This window comes from Jaculus jaculus, chromosome 19 (genome assembly GCF_020740685.1).
Source record: "Jaculus jaculus isolate mJacJac1 chromosome 19, mJacJac1.mat.Y.cur, whole genome shotgun sequence".
NCBI lineage: Eukaryota > Metazoa > Chordata > Mammalia > Rodentia > Dipodidae > Jaculus > Jaculus jaculus.
The window spans coordinates 52,513,936-52,538,332 of NC_059120.1; the positions used below are offsets into that span (position 1 = coordinate 52,513,936).

Sequence of the window (24,397 nt, forward strand, 5' to 3'; positions counted from 1 at the left end):
TGGAGGACCCTGGTCTCCTGCCCGCAGGACAAAGGTTACTGTGGACATGATGGTGTTCTTGTCCACTAGTCAAATGTCCTGTAGCTGCACGTGGATAATGTGAGGCTCAGAGAATGTCTAAGATGAAGAGGATATGTCACCGTGACGTGCCCTGGGTCCACACGGGAGTGGTCACATCTCTCACAGATGTGCTTGAGAAGCCCCAGAGACAACAACGGGATCCTGAGCAGAAAGGAATGTCCTGGAGCTGCGTTCTGAGCAGTGTGTGCTGATTCTTGGCCATGCTGCTAGACGCCTTCTCCTTCCTTCTTTCAGCTTTCGGCCCAGATGCCTGCCACCATGCCCCTCTGAGCAGCGACTTAAGCCACCTGGTGGCAGAGATACAAGCTCTCAGAGGGCAGCTGGAGCAGAGCATCCAGGTGAACAACCGTCTGCGGCTGCAGCTGGAGCAGCAGCTGGATGGTGGCGTGGGCAAAGCCAGCCTCCCTCCCTCTTCCGTGAGCCAGAGCTTCCCAGCCAACCCCGAGCCTGGAAACACGCCATCGCTCTTCCAAGGTAGGCAGGCAAGGCAAGCGGGGAGCCTCAACCGGGCAGAGTTGCCAGGAGGCCTGTGCTGCAAAGGACAGACCGACCCCACCACCACGCAAAAATGTCCCGAGTGAGAGTGTGGGAAAGAGGCCAAGCTGTCCCCAGACTCCTGAGTGAGTGTGGGATGTGGATCGACCTGTCCCCAGACTCCTGAGTGAGTGTGGGATGTGGATCGACCTGTCCCCAGATTCCTGCATGCGTGTGGGATGTGGATCGACCTGTCCCCAGACTCCTGAGTGAGTGTGGGATGTGGATCGACCTGTCCCCAGATTCCTGAGTGAGTGTGGGATGTGGATCGACCTGTCCCCAGATTCCTGAGTGAGTGTGGGATGTGGATCGACCTGTCCCCAGACTCCTGAGTGAGTGTGGGATGTGGATCGACCTGTCCCCAGATTCCTGAGTGAGTGTGGGATGTGGATCGACCTGTCCCCAGATTCCTGAGTGAGTGTGGGATGTGGATCGACCTGTCCCCAGATTTCTGTGTGAGTGTGGGATGTGGATTGACCTGTCCCCAGATTCCTGAGTGAGTGTGGGATGTGGATCGACCTGTCCCCAGATTCCTGAGTGAGTGTGGGATGTGGATCAACCTGTCCCAGATTCCTGAGTGCGTGTGGGACGTGGATCAGTCTGTCCCCAGATCCCTGAGTGTGGGATGTGGATCGACCTGTCCCCAGATTCCTGAGTGCATGTGGGATGAGGATCGACCTGTCCCCAGATTCCTGTGTGAGTGTGGGATGTGGATCGACCTGTCCCCAGATTCCTGAGTGCGTGTAGGATGTGGATCAGCCTGTCCCCATATCCCTGAGTGTGGGATGTGGATCGACCTGTCCCCAGATTCCTGAGTGCGTGTGGGATGTGGATCAACCTGTCCCCAGATTCCTGAGTGAGTGTGGGATGTGGATCGACCTGTCCCCAGATTTCTGTGTGAGTGTCAGATGTGGATTGACCTGTCCCCAGATTCCTGAGTGAGTGTGGGATGTGGATCAACCTGTCCCAGATTCCTGAGTGCATGTGGGACGTGGATCAACCTGTCCCAGGTTCCTGAGTGCGTGTGGGACGTGGATCAGTCTGTCCCCAGATCCCTGAGTGTGGGATGTGGATCGACCTGTCCCCAGATTCCTGAGTGCATGTGGGATGAGGATCGACCTGTCCCCAGATTCCTGTGTGAGTGTGGGATGTGGATCGACCTGTCCCCAGATTCCTGAGTGCGTGTGGGATGTGGATCAGCCTGTCCCCATATCCCTGAGTGTGGGATGTGGATCGACCTGTCCCCAGATTCCTGAGTGCGTGTGGGATGTGGATCGACCTGTCCCCAGATTCCTGAGTGCATGTGGGATGTGGATCAACCTGTCCCCAGATTCCTGAGTGAGTGTGGAATGTGGATCAACCTGTCCCCAGATTCCTGAGTGAGTGTGGAATGTGGATCAACCTGTCCCCAGATTCCTGAGTGCATGTGGGATATAGGGTCAACTTGTCTCAAGGACTCCAAGCTTGCCATTTAAGTTATCTTTGGGTTAAGTATTTAGACTCTTGAATGCCTAAATTTTAGTTTCCTCTTCTGGAAAATGGGAATAATAAGAATATGGCTGGTTGCAGCATGAAATGAAATAACTTTCCAATGTATGGAACAATAAGAACTGTGCAGTAACTGACAGTTGTATATATTAATATTTGTTATTTGTGGGCTGGAGAAATGGCTTAGTGGTTAAGGCAACTTGCCTGTGAAGCCAAAGGAGCCAGGTTTGATTCCCTAGGACCCAGATGCACAAGGTGACACGTGTGTCTGGAGTTTGCTTGCAGTGGCTGAAGGCCCTGGCGTGCCCATTCTCTCTCTCAAATAAATAAAATAAATAACTAAAAATAGTTTTAAAATGTATCTATTATTTGTGTTGTTCTTTTGAATTTAGCAAGTTAATTTTGTTAACTTGGCAAATCTGGAGTAAGGCAGGCTTTACTGTCTGTGTTTTCACATGAGAAAACCCAGGCCCTGGGAACACTGGTGGACAGGCGAAGTGAGAGCGGGAGAGGCAGAGCTGAGGTCAGGACGAGACGCCGAACTGTTTTTGCAGTCCTAACTCATCAAGATGGTGACTGGACCGTTGAATTTTGTCTCTTGCAAACCCACTTGTTTTGGTTTAGTGTGTGAGGGAGATATGTGGTGTGTGGTGTAATATGTGTGTGTGGCACACGCACGCGTGTGGGCGCGTGTACGAGCCCTGGACATGGAGGCCAGAGGAGGATGGTGGGTGTCCTCTTCTGACACCCATCCGGGTATTTCTGTGAGACAGAGCCTCTCTCTTGACCCAGAGCGGCCTTTTTTTTTTTTTTTCCTCAGCAATTCTCTGGCCTCTGTTCCCCGCAGAACTGGTGGTGTGGGCATGCACTGCCGTGCTCAGCTCTCTACGTGGGTGCTAGGAATTGAACTTGAAGTGGTCTCAGGCCTGCATGCTTAAGAAGCAGGCCTTCTTACCCGCTGAGCCATCTTCATCTTCCCAACCTCATATTTGATTTATTCATTCATTTGAGAGAGAGAGAAGGAAGGAGAGAGAGAGAGAGAGAATGGGCATGCCAGGGCCTCCAGCCACTGAAAATGAACTCCAGATGCATGCGCCACCTTGTGCATCTGGCTTACGTGGGTCCTGGGGAATTGAACCTGGGTCCTTAGGCTTCGTAGGCAAGGGCCTTAACCGCTAAGCCATCTCTGCAGGAGCATCAAACCCATGGCTCCAAACATATGAGTTAAGTAAGTAATCTACCACTGAACCATACTCCAAGCCCCTGCTCAGCATTTTACTATCTATACTATATACTTATGCATATTCATATTTCATTTCAAAGCATTATATTAGACACCACATGTATAATTATACTCAAAATTGAGTTTAGAAAATTATACCTAGCAATTTTTTAAACTAGAAATTGCATTCTCTTTTTTTTTTTTTTTTTTTTGTTTTGCTTTGTTTTTTGAGGTAGGGTCTCACTCTAGCCCAGGCTGACCTGGATGGAATTCACTCTGTAGTCTCAGGGTGGCCTTGAACTCATGCTGATCCTCCTACCTCTGCCTCCCAAGTGCTGGGATTAAAGGCATGTGCCATCACACCCAGCAAGAAGTTGCTTTCTCTTGAAGCCACCTTCAATTAAAGGAAAAGCCTTGTGTTATGAAGAAAGGGAACATACCAAACTAAGGGCTTCATTCTCTCTTGCAGGAGGCAGAGGTAGGAGGATCACTGTGAGTTCAAGGCCACCCTGAGACTACATAGTTAATTCCAGGCCAGCCTGAGCTAGAGCAAAACCCTACCTCAAAAAAAACATAATTAATATATATATGTATATGTGTGTGTGTGTGTGTGTGTGTGTGTGCTTTATTTATTTTATTGAGAAAGAGAAATACAGAAATAGGCAGGCAGGTAAAGAAAGAGAGAGAGAATAGGCACGCCAGGGCCGCCAGCCACAGCAAACAAACTCCAGATGCATGTGCCGCATTATGCATCTGGCTTACGTGGGTCCTGGAGAGTCGAACCTGGGTCCTTTGGCTTTGCAGGCAAGCGCCTTAACCGCTAGGCCATCTCTCAAGACCCCTCTTGCTTTATTGTTTGTTTGTTGTTTTATTTTTCGAGGTAGGGTCTCGCTGTAGCCCAGGCTGACCTGGAATTCACTATGTAGTCTCAGGGTGGCCTCGAACTCACGATGATCCTCCTACCTCTGCCTCCCAAGTGCTGGGATTAAAGGCGTGCGCCACCACGTCCAGCTTCCCTCTTGCTTTGTATAGGGGCATAGAGATGCTGATCACATGAGGTGAGCCATGGTCCCCCATTTTAGGCTGCGTGTGTGCATGTGTGCGTGTGTGCGTGTGGCTTACTTAGCAAGCGGCGTGTTGCAGGGGCCTGAGAACTGTGATGGTTTTACTCACTAGAGCCAGCCGTTTCTCCTCCAGTCCGGGACGTTGGCTTGAACACTCCAGCTCCAGTTCTCTCCGGCTCTTCTTCCTCTGCCCTGGGCTCAGGAACTGCCATCGTCACCAGCACAGATGGTAAATATGGCCATGAAAGGGCCCCGAGATGATGATGGCACATGATTAAATCAGACAGCCCTTGGTTGTACGGGAACACATTGTCTCTCAACCCACACACCCCGGGCTCCTCCTCCTTACCCAGGCTCTCCCTGGCCGCCCTCCCTGTCCTTTGCTCGCTTCTTCTGCAGCCTTGCTATCTCTCCATTCCAGAAGTGTCTCCATATCCAGCTTTTTACTTTGTGTCTTTTTCCCTAGAAACATGTTACTTATTAATACTAGCTACCCTCAACATTTCACATGTTGATAAAAATAAAATGTTTCTTCTGGCAAGTTTATCATAATAAAGTAATGTAAGAATGATTGTAGAGCCGGACGTTGGTGGCGCACACCTTTAATCCCAGCACTCAGAAGGCAGAGGTAGGAGGATCACTGTGAGTTCGAGGCCACCCTGAGACTCCATAGTGAATTCCAGGTCAGCCTGGGCCAGAGTGAGACTCTACCTCAAGAAAATGAATAATTATAAACACCTAGAAGCCAGAATGTCTCTATGGACTTTACCTACCCCATGTTTTTAGGATATCCTTTCTTGCGCGTGGTCTTTCGTGGTCCCTTTGGACTGAAATGAGCTAAGATTATTAACGTGAATAACAATGGATCCTATTTTCCCCCTCAGAGCCGGGTTTGGATGCCTGTACAGTAACGAGAAACCCTTCCCAACTGGAGGGGGATGCTACCGATGGGTCCTTTGCCAACAAGCGCGGCCGCCATGTCATTGGCCACATTGATGACTTCAGCGCGTTAAGGCAGCAGGTTGGGGAAGGCCAGCTGCTGGCCCAGAAGATCCTTTCTCTCCTGAGGCCAGCCAGCAACTTCCCTGGCCCGGAAGCTCAGGGCACAGAGGTAATCACACCTGTGGCTTTCTTTCTTTCTTTTAATGCATGTGTGCTGCGCATGCGTATGCAGGCCAAAAGTCAACCTTGGGTGCCATCCCTTCGCACACCGTCCACCTCCTTTGAAGAAGGGTCTCCCATTGGCCTGGAACTCACCCTTTAGTCTAGACTGGCTATCCAGTGAGCTCCAGGGATCTGTGTCTGCCTCCCAGTGCTAGGATTACAAGCACACGCCATCTTGCCCAGCATTTTTACATTGGTTCTAGGGTGTTTTTTAAAAAATATTCATTTATTTATTTTGAGAGAAAGAAAGAAAGAAAGAAAGAAAGAAAGAAAGAAAGAAAGAAAGAAAGAAAGAAAGAAAGAAAGAAAGAAAGGGAGAGAGAGAATAGGCCCATCAGGTCCTCCAGCCACTGCAAACAAACCCCAGACACGTGGGCCACCTTGTGCATCTGGCTTATGTGGGTCCTGGGGAGTTGAACCTGGGTCCTTAGGTTCACAGGCAAGTGCCTTAACCATTAAGGCATCTCTCCAGCCCGGGTTCTGGGGTTTTAAACTCAGGCCCACATGCTCTAGAGATAAGTACTTTACTGACTGGGTTTGTCTGCCCAGCCCGCACACCCTCAGCTCTTAGATGCGCCCTTCCTTGCACCCTTTCTTCCTCCTTCTCCCTCTTTTCCCAGTACACGCGCCTCTGCCCTGGCACTGTAAAGGGAAGAGCCAGGGTCTCTCAAGGTCTGCCAGGTCTGTGCCCCGTGCCTCCCCCGCACAGGCACTGTGAGCCCCCGTGCTTGGGGCAACATGGGATGGATACCTGGGCTCCACTAAAGGCCACACTACCTGTCCCCACCTTGCAGGCTCCGGGCAGCAGAGGTGTGGGAGAGCTGCGGAGCAGCGCCAGCGCCCTGCGTCACACCCTGGAGGAGTCCGCGTCGCTGCTCACCATGTTCTGGCGGGCGGCCTTGCCAAGCTCCCCTGGCCCTGCGCTGCTGGGCAGACTGGTAAGTTCTGTCTCCTCATCCCCCAGTTGGTTTCCTTTCATCAGGCGCTGCATAGGGAGCGGAGTTGGCCGTGGGGGAGCATCCTGGAGGGAGACCCTGGAACCAGAGGAGCTGCTTTTGTGGTACCCAGGATCATCCTTCTCCCATCCTCCTTTTTTTTAAATTTTTTATTTATTTATTTGAGAGTGACAGACACAGAGAGAAAGACAGATAGAGGGAGAGAGAGAGAATGGGCGCGCCAGGGCTTCCAGCCTCTGCAAACGAACTCCAGACGCGTGCGCCCTTGTGCATCTGGCTAACGTGGGACCTGGGGAACCTAGCCTCGAACCGGGGTCCTTAGGCTTCACAGGCAAGCACTTAACCGCTAAGCCATCTCTCCAGCCCCCATCCTCCTTTTTTAAAAAGTATATCTTAGTTATTATTTGAGAGAGAGAAAGAAAGGAGAGGAGGAGGCAGATGGAGAAACTGGGCACGCCATGTTCTCCAGACGCATGTGCCACCTTGTGCATCTGGCTTAAGTGGGTGCTGGGGAACTGAGCCCGGGTCCTTTGGCTTTGCAGGCAAGAGCCTTAACTGCTAAGCCATCTCTCCAGCCCCCATTCTCCAGCTCCTGACAAGCAATAAGAGGAGAAGGGGAGGAAATGGAAAAGCAAAGGCATAAACAAGCCTGTTGGCCCAGATATGTCCAGGTTCTATCACTCTGAAGTGTGGCTGAGCTAAATTCAGGAACCTGTGGACACTTTCCAGTCTCCACACCTCAGGTTCACCTAAACAAAAGGTCACGGAATGTTACCACTAGCCCCCGAGAGCCTCTTTTAGCCACACCCATGGAGCACTAACTAAATGGAGCTCTTGCTGTTGAAGTTTTTATTTATTTAATTTTTACTTTTAAGATATATATATAGAGAAAGTGAGACAGAGAGAATGGGCACGCCAGGGCATCCAGCTATTGCAAACAAACTTCACACGAATGTGCCGCCTTGTGCATCTGGCTTACGTGGGTCGTCGGGGAATCAAACCTGGGACCTTTGGCTTTGCAGGCAAGTGCCTTATCCACTAAGCCATCCCTCTAGCCCTGCTGTTGGAGTTTTGTGCTGGCCTTAAGGGAAGTTCTCTCCAGCAGCAGACGTGTACTGGTCTACTGGGGACTTCTGGGCTTTCAATGTTCCTCCCAGTGGCCTCGTCCTCAGTGGCTGGGGTTGCAGAGGCTGTCACGGGAGGAGCTCAGTGCAGAGTGTTGAGATGCTGATGGTGTCTGCTCTGCACTGCTAATGCGTGTGACTTCTGTCTGAGAGCCTGTCCCTCAAACCCAGGGAGAGTCTGCGCAGAGGGAGCTCCAGGACCTGCGAAACCAAGTGTGCCAGCAGCAGCGGCAGCTTCAGGGCACAGCCGAGCGTCTGAAGCTGGTCAGCCAGCAGAAGCAGAGCCTGGAGCAGTTCATCGTGAGCCAGTGTAGGCGCGCGCCCCTGCGCCGGCGGGCATGCAGGGGAGCCCTTCCAGGTGCCCTGCTCCGCAGCAGATGGACAGTGGCCAGAGGCACCCAGGGGTGTTAGGAGGGGAAGAGACTGAGTAACTGGGTGCTGAGGGAGGGGGATTGCGGTCATCAGAAGTACCCAAAACTAGGCCGGGCGTGGTGGCGCACGCCTTTAATCCCAGCACTCGGGAGGCAGAGGTAGGAGGATCGCCGTGAGTTCAAGGCCACCCTGAGACTCCATAGTGAATTCCAGGTCAGCCTGGGCTAGAGTGAGACCCTACCTCACGGGGGAAAAAAAAAAAAAAGAAAGAAAGAAAAGAAAAGAAAAAGTACCCAAAACTGAGTAGCCAGAGGGAAATGCCTTGTAATGCATGTGCCAGCCTAGCTGGTAATGTCTGCTGTGTGGGGCTGTTTGATTGTTCCAGTGACCAGGACCCATGATGTTTTGAAGAAAGCAAGGACTAATTTAGAGGTAAGAAACCACTGCGCCGATCGAGGTTGCAGAGTGTGCCCTCCGCCCATCACCATCTGGCGTCTCATCTGAGGGGACCTTGGACCACTCTGACCTTCCCGGAAAATTTCCGGTCAACTTGTCAGTGGTGGTTCCTCAGTGAGTCTCGTAGTTTCCACCCTGTCCCCTCCCTCGTGGCCTCTCTTTCCTGACCTTATCCTCTGCCTCTCCCCTTCATGCCAGTTTTGCCTCCTCTATGTCAAGTGAGTAGGCCGGGGACATGCAGTGCAGGGAACATGTGGGGCCTGATGAGAGCTGGTTGTCTGCACAGGGAACGTGAGGCCACTTGTGCATTCTAGAATCCTCTAAAGGACTGCTAAAAATGAAAGGGGGAGGGCGCCAAAAAGATGGCTCAGCAGTTGAAAGTATTGGTTGGTTTGATTCCCCCGATGTCCACATTCAAGCCAGGTGCATAAAGTGGCACATGCATCTGGAATTGGTTTGCAGTGACAAGAGACCCCAGCACACCCCTTCTCATTCGCACTCATTCTCTTTCTCCTTGCAAATAAATGATAAATTTAAATAAGTAATAGGGCTGGAGAGATGGCTTAGCATTTAAGGTACTTGGCTGCAAAGCCAAAGGACCCAGGTTCCGTTCCCCAGGACCCATGTAAGCCAGATGCACAAGGTGGCGCATGTGTCTGGAGTTCGTTTATAGCACCTGGAGGCCTCGATGCGCCCATTCTTTCTCTTTCTCTCTATTTTCCTCTTTCTCCCTCTCTTCCTACCTCAAATAAGTAAATAAAAATAAAGCATTTTAAAATAAAATAATAAACAAATAAAAGTGGGAAGCTGGGCTTGGTGGCTCATGCCTTTAATTCCAGAACTCACAAGCCTGGGCTAAAAGGATTGTTGTGAGTTTTAAGCGAGCCTGGGCTAGAGTGAGAAACCCTGCCTCAAAAAATAAAAATAGTGAAAGTGAGGTAAGGGGCTGAAGAGATGGCTTAGTAGCTAAGGCACCTGCCTGGGAAGCATAAGGACCCAGGTTCGATTCCCCAGTACCCACATAAGCCGGATGCACATGGTGGTGCATGCACCTGGAGTTCATTTGCAGTGGCTATAAGCCCCGGCGTACCCATATTCTCATTCTGTTTCTCAGATAAATAAAATTAGTAAATAGGGCTGGAGAGATGACGCTTGACTGAAAAACCAAAGGATCCAGGTTCGATTCCCCAGTACCCACATAAATTTAATTTTATTTAATAAATAAATATCACAAAATGTTTTAAGTGAGGTAAGGACTCTCAGACAAAGAGGCTGGATGCAGGAGCTTTTCTGCCAGGAAGCAGCTGTCTGTGACAGAATGGGTTCCATGGATTCACGTCCAGAGACTTTCTCTCTCTCTCTTTCCCATACTGGGTGATAGATACTCACATCCGACTGCTTTCTCTGAACTTGTTGGGCGGAGTTTACAGAAGAAAAGCAAGCAGAGTTTATCACAGTTGCTTAGAGGGCGGGGGAAGAAGTAGACTGGAGGTTAGACGTTTACATTTGGTGACCAGTACAGAGTTACTACTAATGGCCACACATACACCAAAAAGTACCATCACGGGCAGGTAGGGATTGGGAACCTGGGCTCAATGAAGGAGGAGTCCCCCCTTTTGGGAGCACCCAACCTCTACTCATTCTTGGCTTAGGCAGAGATTCTGGACACTAAAGCTTTTTCTGTTGTTGTTTATTTTTATTGATTCATTTGAGAGCGACAGACAGAGGGAAAAAGAGGCAGAGAGAGAATGGGCACGCCAGGGCCTCCAGCCACTGCAAACGAACTCCAGACGCGTGCGCCCCCTAACGTGGGACCTGGGGAACCGAGCCTCGAACCGGGGTCCTTAGGCTTCACAGGCGAGCGCTTAACTGCTAAGCCATCTCTCCAGCCCCGCTTTCCTTCAGTTCTTGAGGACCCCTTGCCATCAGGCCTCCCCGCTTTAGCACAATACCGTAACCCCCAAGCTGCCGGGCTTCTCTGTTGTTTCTGTGCGCACAGACTGGCAGCCTCCGTTCTGCCCGCGCCCTCGCCCCGGGACAGGCCCATAGAGCTTCTCGCTGTGGGGTTGAGAACAGCGATTTGATGGCGATGCATCCTTTTCTTCACAGAACATCACAAAAGATGTTTCGCCTCGTCATCTAAAAGAAAGTTTGAAACCCAGGCATGGCGACGCACGCCTTTGACCCCAGCACTCGGGAGTGTGAGGTAGCAGGATCGCCCTGAGTTCGAGGCCACCCTGAGACTACATAATGAATTCCAGGTCAGCCTGGGCTAGAATGAGACCCTACCTCGAAAAGAAAAATGTAAAATAAAATTTGGTAATAAACACTGACCGTTAACAGGAAAGACTTAACTATCCCGGGTGGTCTCCACACTTTGTACAATGCTCAATGCTGATCAGTCCCCTAGGAAGTGCCTAGAAGAAAACCTTGAGGTGTATGATGGGGTCTATGTAACTTGGAAGGAGCTCCATGTCTACCTGTGGTTTAACGCACTCTTGTTTTGTTGTTGTTGTTTCTCAAGGGAGGGTCTCACCCTAGCCCAGGCTGACCTGGAATTCACTTACGTAGTCTCAGGCTGGCCTCACGGCGATCCTCCTACCTCTGCCTCCCAAGCGCTGGGCTTAAAGGCGTGCGCCAGCCGCCAAGTGGCTTTTTTCTTTTGTTTTGTTCACTCTCTTGTTCTTGTCTGATTCCCTTTGGACTTCTCTGATGATTCCTCTCTTTCTCGAGCCTCTGTAGACACCACTTACCAGATTGCCTCTGTGCAGCCTTATTCCAGTCCCAGCAAAGGTAACCCAGCTGCCTCCAGGGCCTGGCACCTCCTCTGCAAACCTGCCCACCTCTTCCTAGAATCCCCGATGCCCTCGGGCTTGACACTAACTTCCGCAGCTTCCAGCACAGGCAAAAGCTTCTCTCTAGGCACTGGGGAAGCCTCCAGGCCTGGGGGGTGGGGGAGTGCGGGTCACCACTAACTGGTTTATGCCTTTGGCCGCCTCTTCATCTATACAAGGTGGGGCGTCCCTGCTAGTTTGACCTCTTTCAGATAACTGGGATAGGAACTTAGCAGGGGGCTGGGGGGCTTGCTGTAAAATGTCCTCTCCTTCCTCAGGGGGCCTTTTTGTACTGAGCTTGCCTCTGGCTCACTGGGAGCCCCTGACTTGCTTGTGTGCGCCGAGTGTCAGTGGACTGGCTCCCGAAAGATGGGGTGTAGCGAGCAGCGGGGTGTCAGGCTGTGGGAGGCTTTCCTCTAAGCTGGCTCTTCCAAGCAACCACTCCGTGCTCACCCTCCTAACCAGCTCAAGGTGTCCGTGGCTGCCACCCAGCACCTTTCTGTCTCTTTCCAGCCCCCCCCGCACCCCCCACCCCGGGGCTCCGCATGGGCAGCGGTTGAAGACCCTGGCAGCAGAGATCTGTTTTCTCTTTGCTTGCAGGTGAAATCCTTAAGGACTCTGCTGTGCGCTCCAGCCTTGTGACCCTTGCCTTCCAGGAGCCGCACCGGAAGAGAAGCCAGAGGTCCTTAAAGCAGCAGGAAAGTTGGGCCGGCCCTGCACGGGTGCAGCTGCCCATCTGCTGAGGAGCTCGGAGGTGGGGGGGGAGGAACCCCACTCCTCCGCACCGCCGCCCACCGCAGGCAGAGAGGTCCAGAAGAGGAGTCAGAGACGTGTCCCGGGTCCCGGCGGGGCAGGCAGCAAGCAGGATGACTTCCTGGCAGCAATGAATAAATACTTTCAACCAAGGCCTACTGGGCCAGTACTAAGCACCTGCCACATTTCCAACTCAGCATCTGTCCTTGATGATCAACTCAGGGGGAAATGAAAAAGGATCCTGCCTCTCACCAAGGGGAGGGGGGTGGGGGGCGTGTGGTCCCAACACCGAAGCTCCTCAGTTCTAAAAGCACACCACTGAGCAGCCTTGCCCTACGCAGAGCACCCGGGGGACTCAGGAGCTCAGCTCGCAAAGCCACCCTGGCCCAGCTCCAGCGGGGCCCTCAGTCCACTGAGGACTTTCCGGACGCTTAGCCTAGTACTGCTTGTTCTTAACATGATCCCCAAGTTGTCCTGACCTCCCCACCCCTTCGCAAATGTGCTGTTCCCCTTGTCATCCTAACGTCCCTCGGGGGGGGGGGGGGGACTGGAGACAGGTGGCCCGCACCACGCCTGTGGACAGTCTCCCACACCGCAGACCTGGGCGCCGTTAGTGGCGTGGAGGGGTCTGCACGGCCCAGGGCTCACTGTGCTTTTCCCAGTGCTTATGGGATGTGGCTGTGTGTGTAGAAATATCTCCATGTGCTGCTACAGCCGTATGTTGGAGGCCAACATAAATCGCAGATGGGAAGGTGAGAAGAAACCAAACACTCTTTTTGGTGGCTATTAAAGCAAGTGCGCATAAAGAAAGCATTTTATTTTGTTTTGTTTCCCGTCTCTGTTCTGGCTCCCAGATGAGTGTGTAAGAGCAGGAAAGACAGACTGCCATGTACAAATTCAGGCTCCCACTTAAAACTCATCAAAGCAGAAATCCAGAAGTCGTGATGTAAGATTTCTACGTTCAGGTGGGATTCCCCAGACCTGTGAGCCCCAACTTTTGGGCCCTTGTCTTTTCTAACAAAGAATTGATTTAAAAAAAAAAAAACTGACTCAAGTAGGATTCATCATGAATTATTAAGTTTATTTAGGGAAAAAAACATGAATTATGAGGTTTATTGTAGGGGAATTAAGATATAGGGAGGAAGCTACTAAAAAAACTCAAACCAGAGGAGAATTAAAATCCAGGGAGCCCCGCAGAGATTGATGGAGGTCCTAATTACCCCCATAGAACATCAAGGACCCTACTGAGGAGGGCCCTCAGGGAAATGGAGACCACGGGTAAAAGGAAACAACACTATAACTTATGTAAAATATATGCATTTATATAAATTGAAAAAAATCCAGGGTTAGAGCCAGACGTGATGGTGTATGCCTTTAATCCCAGCACTCAGGAGGCAGAGGTAGGAGGGTTCAAGGCCACCCTGAGACTAGTGAATTCCAGGTCAGCCTGGGCTTGAGTGAAACCCTACCTCAAACCCCCACCCCCCCAAAAAAAATATCCAGGGCGATGGCTTACTGAAAAACACAAGCTAGAGAAGATTTTTTTTCCATTTCTGTCCCCATTCCTAGAACAAGTGTGTAATAACAGGAAAGAGAGAGCAGAGACAGGGAGAAACTCCACCACAGAGAATCTCTGGGGGAAAGAGAGCTCTGGAGGAGACACATACACTCACACGTGGAAGGCATTGCATAAGAAACAAAGGATCCCCTTCAAACAAGACAAGAGAGGGTTAAGAAGTAGTGAAGGACTCAGAGATCAAAAATGTCATACATGGGGCTGGAGAGATGGCTTAGCAGTTAAGCGCTTGCCTGTGAAGCCTAAGGACCCCGGTTCAAGGCTTGGTTCCCCAGGTCCCATGTTAGCCAGATGCAAAAGGGGCGCACGTGTCTGGAATTCGTTTGCAGAGGCTGGAAGCCCTGGCGCGCCCATTCTCTCTCTCTTCCTCTATCTGTCTTTCTCTCTGTGTCTGTCGCTCTCAAATAAATAAAATTTTTAAAAAAAAGTCATACATGGGCTGGAGGGATGGTTTAGCAGTTAAGGCGCTTGCCTGCAAAGCCAAAGAACCTCGGTTCGATTCCCCAGGACCCACATAAGCCAGATGTACAAGGTGGCATAGGTGTCTGGAGTTCGTTTGCAGTGCTGAAGGCCCTGGAGCACCCATTCTTTCTCTCTCTCTCTCTCAAATAAATATTATAAATTAATTCTAAAAAAAATGTCAGGGCTGGAGAGATGGCTTAGTCATTAAGGCGCTTGCCTGCAAAGCCAAAGGATCCAGGTTCAACTCCTCAGGACCTACATAAGCCAGATGCACAAGGGGCTGCTCGCATCTGGAACTCGTTTGCAGAAGCTGGAGGCCCTGGCGTGCCCATTCTCTGTCTCTGTCTCTCTCTCTCTAAGTGCCTATTTTTTTCTTTCTTTTTTTGGAGGCAAAGATGGAAGTTTTTATTGGGTGGGGAGGCATGAGCTGCCAGGACTGACTCTCAAGATCTGAGCGGTCAATTTGGGATTACAGATAGTGGGTTGTATCAGTTGGAGGAAGATGAGGAAGGGGGGAAGTAAAAAGAAAAGGTTTCTTTAGGGAAGATCTAAGACAGCCAGGGTGTGACACCAGACCGGTAATCAGGTCACCTGGGAGGTAAGGGGGATGGAAACCTAGACCTGGGGGCATTGTTAGGCAAGGAAGGGAAAATGGCTGGGTGGTTCCTTGAAGAATGTGGATGACCCATACCCTGGGGGGACTTTGGTGACTCCATTTTGAGGAAGCCCATCTTGACCTAACATTCCAGCCTTTTGTTAGTGACCAGGGTTTTCTTCTGTCAGTGTCTTCATGCTGACCTTACGGGGCGACGAACACTTATGGGGGAGGCTGGATAATGTGGTCAATGGGTGTCCTTTCACAGAACTACCTGCCTATTTCTATATCTCTCTCTGTCTCAAATAAATAAATAAAATTGTTTAAAAAATGGGGGGGGGCTGGAGAGATGGCTTAGCGGTTAAGCGCTTGTCTGTGAAGCCTAAGGACCCCGGTTAGAGGCTCGATTCTCCAGGACCCACATTAGCCAAATGCACAAGAGGGCGCACGCATCTGGAGTTCGTTTGCAGTGGCTGGAAGCCCTGGCGCGCCCATTCTCTCTCTCTCTCTCTCTATCTGCCTCTTTCTCTCTCTGTCACTCTCAAATAAATAAATAAAAATGAACAAAAAATTTTGAAAAAAAAAAAAAAAGAAGCAGCTAGCATGCAAAGCCAAAGGACCCAGGTTCAATTCTCCAGGACCCAGATGCACAAGGTTGTCCATGCATCTGGAGTTCTTTTTTGCAGGGCTAGAGGCCCTGGTGTGCCCATTCTCTCTCTCAAATAAATAAACATTTTTTAAGTGTCATACACAAAATCAAAGTGTGAAATTACTTCAATGTATGACACAGATTTTTAAAAAAAAAACAAGCAGAAAACGATCCTATGTAAGAAAAGGGCTCTCCCCAGCCAAATTCACAAGGAGAGGGCTGGGCTGCGTGGGTAACCTCCGGCATGCAGATCAGACATCCAACTAGGGTCAGTCTTGTTACCAGACTCAGGTGGGGAAAGAGGCCTATTGGCTCATGGACTCAGGAAGGGACAAGACCTGATTGGTTCATGGCTTCAGGGGGGGCGGGGTGACGATCTGATTGATTCATGGACTGATTGATTCATGGACTCAGGGGGCCTGACCCATTGAGGCTGAGCTGGGGAAGGAGCTGGAAGCTGAAGCGCTGGGGGGTGTTGTCATCTTGGGTGAGACAGGACCAGACAGGACTTTCAGTTTTGCCAGGATGTACATTGGCATATCCTTGTTCCCTCTTTGAGCTTCTGCTTCTGTCAGTAAAAAAGTAAAAATAGGGCTGGAGAAATGGCTTAGCGGTTAAGCGCTTGCCTGTGAAGCCTAAGGACCCCGGTTCGAGGCTTGGTTCCCCAGGTCCTGCGTTAGCCAGATGCACAAGGGGCGCACGCGTCTGGAGTTCGTTTGCAGAGGCTGGAAGCCCTGGCTCGCCCATTCTCTCTCTCTCCCTCTATCTGTCTTTCTCTCTGTGTCTGTCGCTCTCTAATAAATAAAAAAAAAAAATTTTTTTTAAATAAAATAAAAATAAAAATAACTACCTTACTCCTGTTTCTCCTTCAGTTGCAGAAAGCTCGATATTCAATTACACACTAAAACACACCTCCCAAGGCTCAAAAGGGGACAGAAAGATTGTAAGAGCCTCGGGGTGGGAAGGAATATCCCGAGTCATTGTCCACCTCCCCACCCTCAGAGACTGACTGATGAATTTATGACACCCCCCCCACACACCCATATCGATTACCAAAAGATACCTCAAGGGGATTAGGGCAGAGGAGAGAGGGTATAGAGGTGCATAACCTAGGCTGGAGAAATGGCTTAGGGGTTAAGGAGCTTGCCCACACGAGGTGGCACCTGCATCTGGAGTTCGTTTGCAGGAGCTAGAGGTCCTGGCGCACCCATTCTCTCTATCTGCATCCTCTCTCTGACTCCCTCTCTCAAATAAATAAATAAATAAATAAATAAGTAAGTAAATAAGTAAATAACAAAAAATCATATAAATGAAAAAGGTTCCTTTAAAAAAAAACTTTTAGTTATGTCCTTGTACCTTCCAAAATTCAAATTAAGCTGTCATTCCACAACTGTTTCCTAAAAACAGTTTAAAAACGAAAACAATGAAAACTAGGACCGAATACTCGCTCATTGTCACCATAACTACCATGTCACCACGGAGATTAGAGTCCTGCCATGGAAAGAGACATGACAGCTACTCCGTGTCTGCTTTCATACCCCACAGAGCTGGAGGAAGGGATGAAAAGCCAGCAGAAAGATCAGCATTTAAAGACAAAGCAGTGGGCTGGACTTGTTACCACTGCAAATGAACTCCAAATATTTTATGAAGAATTAAATCCAGGCTGGTAAGCTTTGCAAGTTGAGGGTCTTTAACTACTGAAAACCTCCAAGGATCTACTCTTTATATATACATATAATTTATTTATTTGAAAAAGAGAAAGAGGCAAACGAGACACATACAGAGAGAGAGAGAGAGAGAGAGAGAGAGAGAGAGAGAGGGAGGGAGGGAGGGAGGGAGGGAGAATATGGGTGTACCAGGACTTCTAGCTACTGCAAATGAACTCCAGACACATGCACCACCTTGTGCATGTGGCTCACAAGGGTCCTGGGGAATTGAAATTGAGTCCTTAGGTTTTGCAGGCAAGCTCTTAACCGCTAAGCCATTTCTCCAGCCCCCGAGGATCTGTTCTTAATGGTCACCCTCAGAAACCTCATAATACACATTATTTAAAATGAGATTTTGGACATTTTTTCCCCATTTATCTATTTATCTTTAATCTTTTTCTTTTTTCTTTTTTTTTTTTTTGAGGTAAGGTCTCTAAAGGTGTGCACCACCATGCCCAGCTCTTTAATCATTTTTTATTGACAACTTCTATACTTACAGACAATAAGCCATGATAATGCCCTCCCCTCCCCCACCTCCCCCTTCCCAGCTCGGCTGTCCTTCGAATCCCCTCCCCCTTCTGTGTTAATCTCTCTTTGACTGAGATTTTGGACTCTTGGCATGTTGTGCCCTAGGTGACCTTTCTCACTTGAGCTGATGGCGTGACTATCTGGCATCTGGAAACCTTAAAGGAGTAGGTGGGTGTTCTTTTGATTTGAAAGACATTGTGTCTCACCCTGGCCAGGACCTGGCACCTGGGAGCATCCAATAGATGTTCCACGGAAAGACAATGTGCCACAGCCCCAAGGAAATCAACAAGTCCCCTGTGAGGCGGGTGTGGTGGCGCACGACTTTAATCCCAGCACTCGGGAGGCAGAGGTAGGAGGATCGCCAGGAGTTCCCACCCTGAGACTACACAGTGAATTCCAAGTCAGCCTGACCTAGAGTGAGACTCTACGTCGAAAAAACAAAACAAACCAAAAAAAAAAAAATTAATTAATTCATTAATTAAATTAAATTAAATTAAAGAAAAGAAAAGAAAGAAAAGGAAAGGAAAATGGAGGATGGGGGCTAGGGAAAGTGGCCTCCCAAGTGCCCATCCTAAAGCTGGATGCACTGACTGACGCACGCACCTGAGAGTTCCTTTGCAGAGGCCCTGGCATGCCCATTTCATGCATTGCCCGCTCCTCTCTTTCCTCTTGCAAATCAGTAACTATGAAAGAAAACAAAAGGAAAATCCCACCGTGGGCTATCAAGTTTTAGTCCTAGAGTGTCCCCAAACTGGGAGTGTGTGCAAGGTCTTTGAAACTTTAGAGGATGCCACCTGAAACTGTCCTGAGCCGCCCACCCGCGTCCTTGGCCTTGGACTCGCCGGTGCGGGGTGAAGAGTCAATGGGAAGAGCGGCTGCCCAGGAGGAGGAGGGAGTGAGAGAATGTGGGGGGAAGGCGGAGGAAAGGGGAGAGAGAGAGCGGACACACCATCCTCTCCTTAGGCCAAATACCCCACGTCTGGACTTTTCCTGGGGGTCGTGGGTAGCCTGCCGAGGTTCCCAGAGGGGCATGCTGCGGGAGGCCGCGGGGTGCCGGCCGACGGCAATGCTCATCTACCGACATGGCCAAGAGGACCCGGAAGGGACAATGACCTGTTGCGATGACCGCATCTCTGTCCACTTGGAGCCCTGGATTCCTGCAAGCCAGGCCGACCGCTTCAGAAGTGATGCGACTTTTCTGTGCACCGCCCTGAGTGTCCACTAGGAGGCGCCGAAACCCTTCCTCTCGGGCTGTGGCTGGAGAGAGAGAGAGATGGGCGTTTGCGGGTCAAGCCCAAGGACTCAGGTTCGATTCCCCAGGACTCAAGGTAAGCCAGCTGCACAGGTGGCGCACGCACCAGGCATGGAGTGATCCCAAGCCAGCAAGAATGGACCTTCAGCAACGGGGGGTGTCGGCGTCCCCTCAACTTGACTCCTCGCGGGCCCTGGAGTGGAAGCGGGAGGGGGAAGGAGAGAGGCGGGGAGTCCACACCCCGCCCCAAAAGTCACCCGGAGAAGAGAGCAAAGAGAGAACTGCTGCGAACAGTCAAGGGCAGGAATCCAGAAAGAAAACTCCAGCGACTCAGACAGGGCAAAGGGACTTACTGGAAGCCTAAAACACCCTCCTTCCACACGGTTCCGTGGTGTAGTGGTTAGCCCTCTGGACTTTGAATTTGGCGATCCGAGTTCAAGTCCCAGCGGGACTTTTCAATTTATTGGACAGCGCAGCCGTATTTTACCCTGGTTCGTGAATGCCATCTCGTTCTTAGAACGAGGCCCCTTCAAGGTTTACAGGATTCAGTTCAGCTGCACCGGACAGAGCGCCGGCCCGGGAGCCCTGTTGTTAAACATGGGGGGGGGGGGGGCGGGTACAGCTGGCAGACATCAAATGTTCCCCCTCGTTCCCAAGGGCAAATCCCTTCCATCTCCTCAGGTGATCCCTGGCTGGGTGGGGGTGGGGCTCCCAGGCACTAAAATAGGGAGATAAAGAGAGAGGGGAGAGGGGAGGAAGCAGGCAGGTAGGCATGCATTCCCAAGACAGTAAGGTCGCCCCTCATGCCATGCCCAAAGGCTTATCTCACACTCTCCAAACTGCTCCGGATAGAACCCAGGGCTATGCTAGGAAACTTGGTGGTCAGGGAAAGTCCACACTGCCAGGTGAGGTTCTTGTCTCACTAGGGAGTGGGTAGGGCCAGTAATTAGGTTGATGGGGAGTCATGCCAGGACTCCCGTAGCGTTGAGAACTGGTAGGCAGCCTCCTTCTCCGATACCTCCCATTACAGGAGACTGTTTTCAGACAGGACCAGTCCTCAGGGACTAGTGGTGGGTGGAGATGCCAGGGCAGAGCCAACTGTGCCCTTGCAGGGTAGGCAGGCAGGGGAGGGTAGGGGGTGGGGGTCTGGCTAGAAGACCAGCAGGTGTCATCCAGCAGTGCAGACTCCAGTCTTTGCAGCCCCCCACATCAGGTGTTCTGTTTCTTCTCCCCAAGAACCTCCACAGAATTGTTCCTCTTGTGGAAATGTGTGCTTCTACACGGTCTCAGTACCCTCACCTGGCCAAACGTCTTCCCCTGCCAGTGTCTCTGTCTGTCAAGATTTGAGCTCAGGGGCTGGAGAGATGGCTTAGCGGTTAAGCGCTTGCCCGTGAAGCCTAAGGACCCGGGTTCGAGGCTCGATTCCCCTGGATCCCTGTTAGCCAGATGCACAAGGGGGCGCCCGCATCTGGAGTTCGTTTGCACTCCAGTGGCTGGAGGCCCTGGCACGCCCATTCTCTCTCTCTCTCTCTCTCTCTCTCTCTCTCTCTGCCACTTTCTCTCTCTGTCTGTCGCTTTCAAACAAATAAACAACAAAAAAAATTTTTTTAAAAAAGATTTGAGCTCAGGACCTCCCTTCCTACAGGGTGTGCTATAATCTTTTTTTTTTTAATATTTTTATTTATTTGAGAGTGACAAACAGAGAGAGAAAGACAGGTAGAGGGAGAGAGAGAGAATGGGCGCGCCAGGGCTTCCAGCCTCTGCAAACGAACTCCAGACGCGTGCGCCCCCTTGTGCATCTGGCTAACGTGGGACCTGGGGAACCGAGCCTCGAACCGGGGTCCTTAGGCTTCACAGGCAAGCGCTTAACCGCTAAGCCATCTCTCCAGCCCTTTTTTTAAAAAAATATATAATCTTGTATATGGAGTTACACAACTGAATGTGTGTTATTGGGTGCGTGGTGGGGGGGGCACATCCCAACAACTTTTACAACATAAAAAGGTCTTTAGGGACTTAGCGGTTAATGCCTATGAAACCTAAAAACCCGCGTGCAATTCCCCAGTACCCACGTAAGCCAGATGCACCAGGCGGCACATGCATCTGGAGTTCATTGGCAGTGGCTGGAGTGCCTGATGCGCCCATTCTCTCTATCATGTGCACAAGGAGGCACACGCGTCTGGAGTTCGATTACATTGGCTGGAGGCCCTGGAATGCTAATACTTTTTTTTCTCTCTCATCCTCGCTCTCACGAAGAATAATAATTTTTTTTTAACAAGGCCAATCTGTTGGGCTTGCCTCAAAAACTAAAACAAACAAAAAAAAAAAACAGAGTAGAAATGTCTAGCTTGCTGTGGTGAAACTTTCTGATGGCCTCCATACACCTTTCACTGAACAGAAAGACACAGAGTGGAACCCCAACCAGAAGGACTTGAGTTCAAGTCCTGAAATTGCCCTCAGCCTGACCAGCCCCAGGCCCTGCAGGCCATCAGCCGGCCAGGGGGAGAAGCTGTGGGGGCGGAAAGACTTATATGCATCCATTTAAGTACCTGGAGAAAACGTGCTTTAGGGAGAACCAGCTGGACGCCTAATTTAGGGACCACAGACATTGCAAAGAATGTTTATGACCCACCATGTCATGCATACAGCGAAATCAAACACGAACACTTCAGGCTTTCAGGCCGTCAAGCGCTTTTGGGTGGATACTAAGGGTTCACACGAAGCCCCCTCCTCCCCCGCGAGTGTCCAGGTCAAAGCCACGACCCCTCCCCTCTGCTTCTTCCTGCCCTCCCCCTTCCTGTGGGCCCCATTCGGATCCTCCAAGTAGTGGAGTAGCATTCTTCAGTCTGTTGTAACTAAAAAACATTCTATTTATTTATTTTATTGAGAGAGGGAGAGACTGAGACAACGCGCCAGGGCCTCCAGCCACTGCAATCGAACTCCAGAAGCATGTGTCACCTTTTGTATCTGGCTTGAAGTTGGTACTGGAGAATCGAACCTGGGTCTTTAGGCTTTGCAGGCAAGCGACTTAACCACTGAGCCATCTCTCTAGACTCCCCCCTTTTTTTTTTTTTAAGTGCTCTTGGGGGGGGTGGATAACATTCCTTTAACATGTGCATCTAAACTTGTCACCTTGTTTCTCTCCGCCCCTCCCTCCGAAAGCTTAGTCTGGCACTTTCCAATTGTTGCTCTTGGCCTGCGACACCAGGACCAGCCACCTGGGACGCTGAGATCCCTGCTCAGGGATTCTTTGGGGCTGCATTGGAGTGTAAGCCAGATGCCCAAGGAGGCGCATGCATCCAGGAGTTCATTTGCAGCAGCTGGATGCCCTGGCACACCCATATTCTCTCTCTCATAAATAAAAATAAATTTAAAAAATATTTTTCAAAGGGGTTGGAGAGATGGCTCATAGGTTAAGGCACTTGCTTGCAAAGTCTAAGGTCCCAGGTTCGCGATTTCCCAGGACCCAAGTAAACCAGATGCACAAAGGGGCACATGCATCTGGAGTTTGCTTGCAGTAGCTGAAGGCCTGGTGTGCCCATTCTCTCTTTCTCTCAAATAAATAAAATATATATATATATATATATATATATATATATATATATATATATATTAACAAAATAAATAAATACAAATAAAAATAAATATAAACCAAATAAATAAATTATATATATAATATAACCAAATATAATATATATAATATAACCAAATATATATGTATATTTGGTTTTTCGAGGTAGAGTTTCAGTCTAGTTCAGGCTGACCTGGAGTTCACTCTGTAGTCTCAGGGTGGCCTCGAACTCACTGCGATCCTCCTACCTCTGCCATCTGAGTGCTGGAATTAAAGGCGTGCACCACCAGCCAGGCTAAATAAAATATTTTTAAAATATATATTTAAAATAGTTTTTTTAAAAAAGGATTTCCCCAAGAACCAAGAATGGGCTGCCCTTAGGGAAACAGGATCTAGGATCCAGTTTACAGCTTCATGGTTGTCCCTACATATTTGTTTAAAATTATTCATGTAGCTTATAAAGAAACTTCAAAAGGTGGGGGTGAAAGGATTTCCCCAAGAGCCGACGCAGTTGAGGACAGCAGAGATCGCTGGTGGCTCCAAGAGACACTCAGAAGACAAATCGGGGCGCCTAAGGGGGCTGGAAGCGGGACAGCGGCCACTGACCGCGCCCAGGGTCACCGGAGGACAGGCTGGATGCCCGCGAACGCGGGACAGGGAGGCGCAGGCCGGGGCACCCCGGGGTGCTTCCCTGCGGTCCCGCCTCTGGGAAGACCCGGAGCAGGGAGGATGTGGGACCGGTGGCAGAGGCATCCAACCCTTCCTATTCCCTAAACCAGCACTATGAGCTGGAAGAAAATGCCTTTGGCGCAAACTAAACAGAAAGGTCCCACCGAGATTTGAACTCGGATCGCTGGATTCAGAGTCCAGAGTGCTAACCATTACACCATGGAACCACAAAGGCTTCTCCTGACCTGCTGTAGATCTGAAGCTCCATTCTCAGCCTTCCTTGAGATCTGCTTTCCTCTTTGTGGTGTTTTTGTTCTTGTTTTTTCCTTGTCCGGACCCAACCACCGAGATACACCCACCATGCCTCTGTTTAGCTCTTGAGTGTGTGAGCGACACGGGTCTCTTGGAACAAGAGATTAAATCCAGTTTGAGATCAGGGAATTAGACCTCTCTTAAATACAGGTTGGTTGCTGGTTTCCTGCCCTGACATTAAATTCCTGGCCCCTTCCCTCCCCCAAAAGGCATTTATTTATTTATATTTAATTTGTTTATTCAGTAATTGTCTTCTTCCCACAATCCAGGAAGTACTGATAACTTCAGAGGCATATTGGGGGGTTACTGGGATCTTCCTCCTCCTCCATTCCCACCTTTTCCCTTCCCTCTTCTTCCTCTTTCCAGTGTCTTCCATCTCCTTGGCTTCCACACCTCCCCTCTTCCTGCTCCTCCCTCACCACACCCCCAGGCTGTCAGATCTCTGGGATCTTTCACCCAGGGAGAAGCACCATCTGGGAGACTCCTGGGCAAGACTTCACAGGAAACTGAGTGAGACTCACCCCTCTGGCTTGGGCAGCCCGGGGCCTTACGCAGAGGAGGACAAACTCAGAGTTGGGGTGACTAAAAATAATCAGCCAGGTGTGGCGGGGCAAACCCTGAATACCAGCGCTCGGGAGGGAGGCAGAGGTAGGAAGATTGCTGTGAGTTTCAGGACAGCCTGAGACTACATAGTGAATTCCAGGTCAGCCTGGGCTAGATGAGACCCTACCTTGAAAAACCAAAAGAAAGGAAGGAAGAAAGAAAGAAAGAAGAAGGAAGGAAGGAAGGAAGGAAGGAAGGAAGGAAGGAAGGAAGGAAGGAAGGAAGGAAGGAAGGAAGGAAGGAAGGAAGAAGGAAGGAAGGAAGGAGAGAAAGAAAGAAATCTCCCCCATATTGAGATATCGTGTCCTAATTATTTTGTCTCAATTCCCATGTTTTCAAGCATTTTTCTTGGATGCCGCACCAATCACTCGTCCCAGTTCCTAGACTGGAGAATATCAAATCTGAGCCAGGAGATGGCGCTCATGCTCT

The 24,397-nt window shown here is 50.2% G+C and overlaps 1 protein-coding gene and 1 non-coding gene across 14 annotated transcripts in view; one reads left to right on the plus strand and one right to left on the minus strand.

Moving 5' to 3' along the window:
• The window catches only part of LOC101616723 (myomegalin-like), a 142,186-nt gene extending 129,325 nt beyond the window's left edge, over positions 1 to 12,861 (plus strand). For 5 of the 13 annotated variants that reach the window (XM_045138654.1, XM_045138644.1, XM_045138642.1 and 2 more), the window contains 8 exons: positions 316 to 555; positions 4,502 to 4,618; positions 5,274 to 5,500; positions 6,348 to 6,491; positions 7,805 to 7,991; positions 8,391 to 8,437; positions 11,233 to 11,254; positions 11,952 to 12,861. In XM_045138654.1, coding sequence (XP_044994589.1) covers positions 316 to 555; positions 4,502 to 4,618; positions 5,274 to 5,500; positions 6,348 to 6,491; positions 7,805 to 7,991; positions 8,391 to 8,437; positions 11,233 to 11,254; positions 11,952 to 12,280 — 1,313 coding nt within the window. In that variant the 3' untranslated portion in view covers positions 12,281 to 12,861. Of the gene's footprint in view, positions 1 to 315; positions 556 to 4,501; positions 4,619 to 5,273; positions 5,501 to 6,347; positions 6,492 to 7,804; positions 7,992 to 8,390; positions 8,438 to 11,232; positions 11,255 to 11,895 lie in introns of all 13 variants that reach the window. The other 8 variants (XM_045138660.1, XM_045138643.1, XM_045138648.1 and 5 more) reach the window with 5 other exon arrangements.
• A 10,347-nt stretch (positions 12,862 to 23,208) lies between these two features.
• Trnaq-cug lies at positions 23,209 to 23,280 on the minus strand. The gene has a single exon. It is a non-coding gene; the product is annotated as a tRNA-Gln (tRNA).
• Positions 23,281 to 24,397: the final 1,117 nt, after the last annotated feature.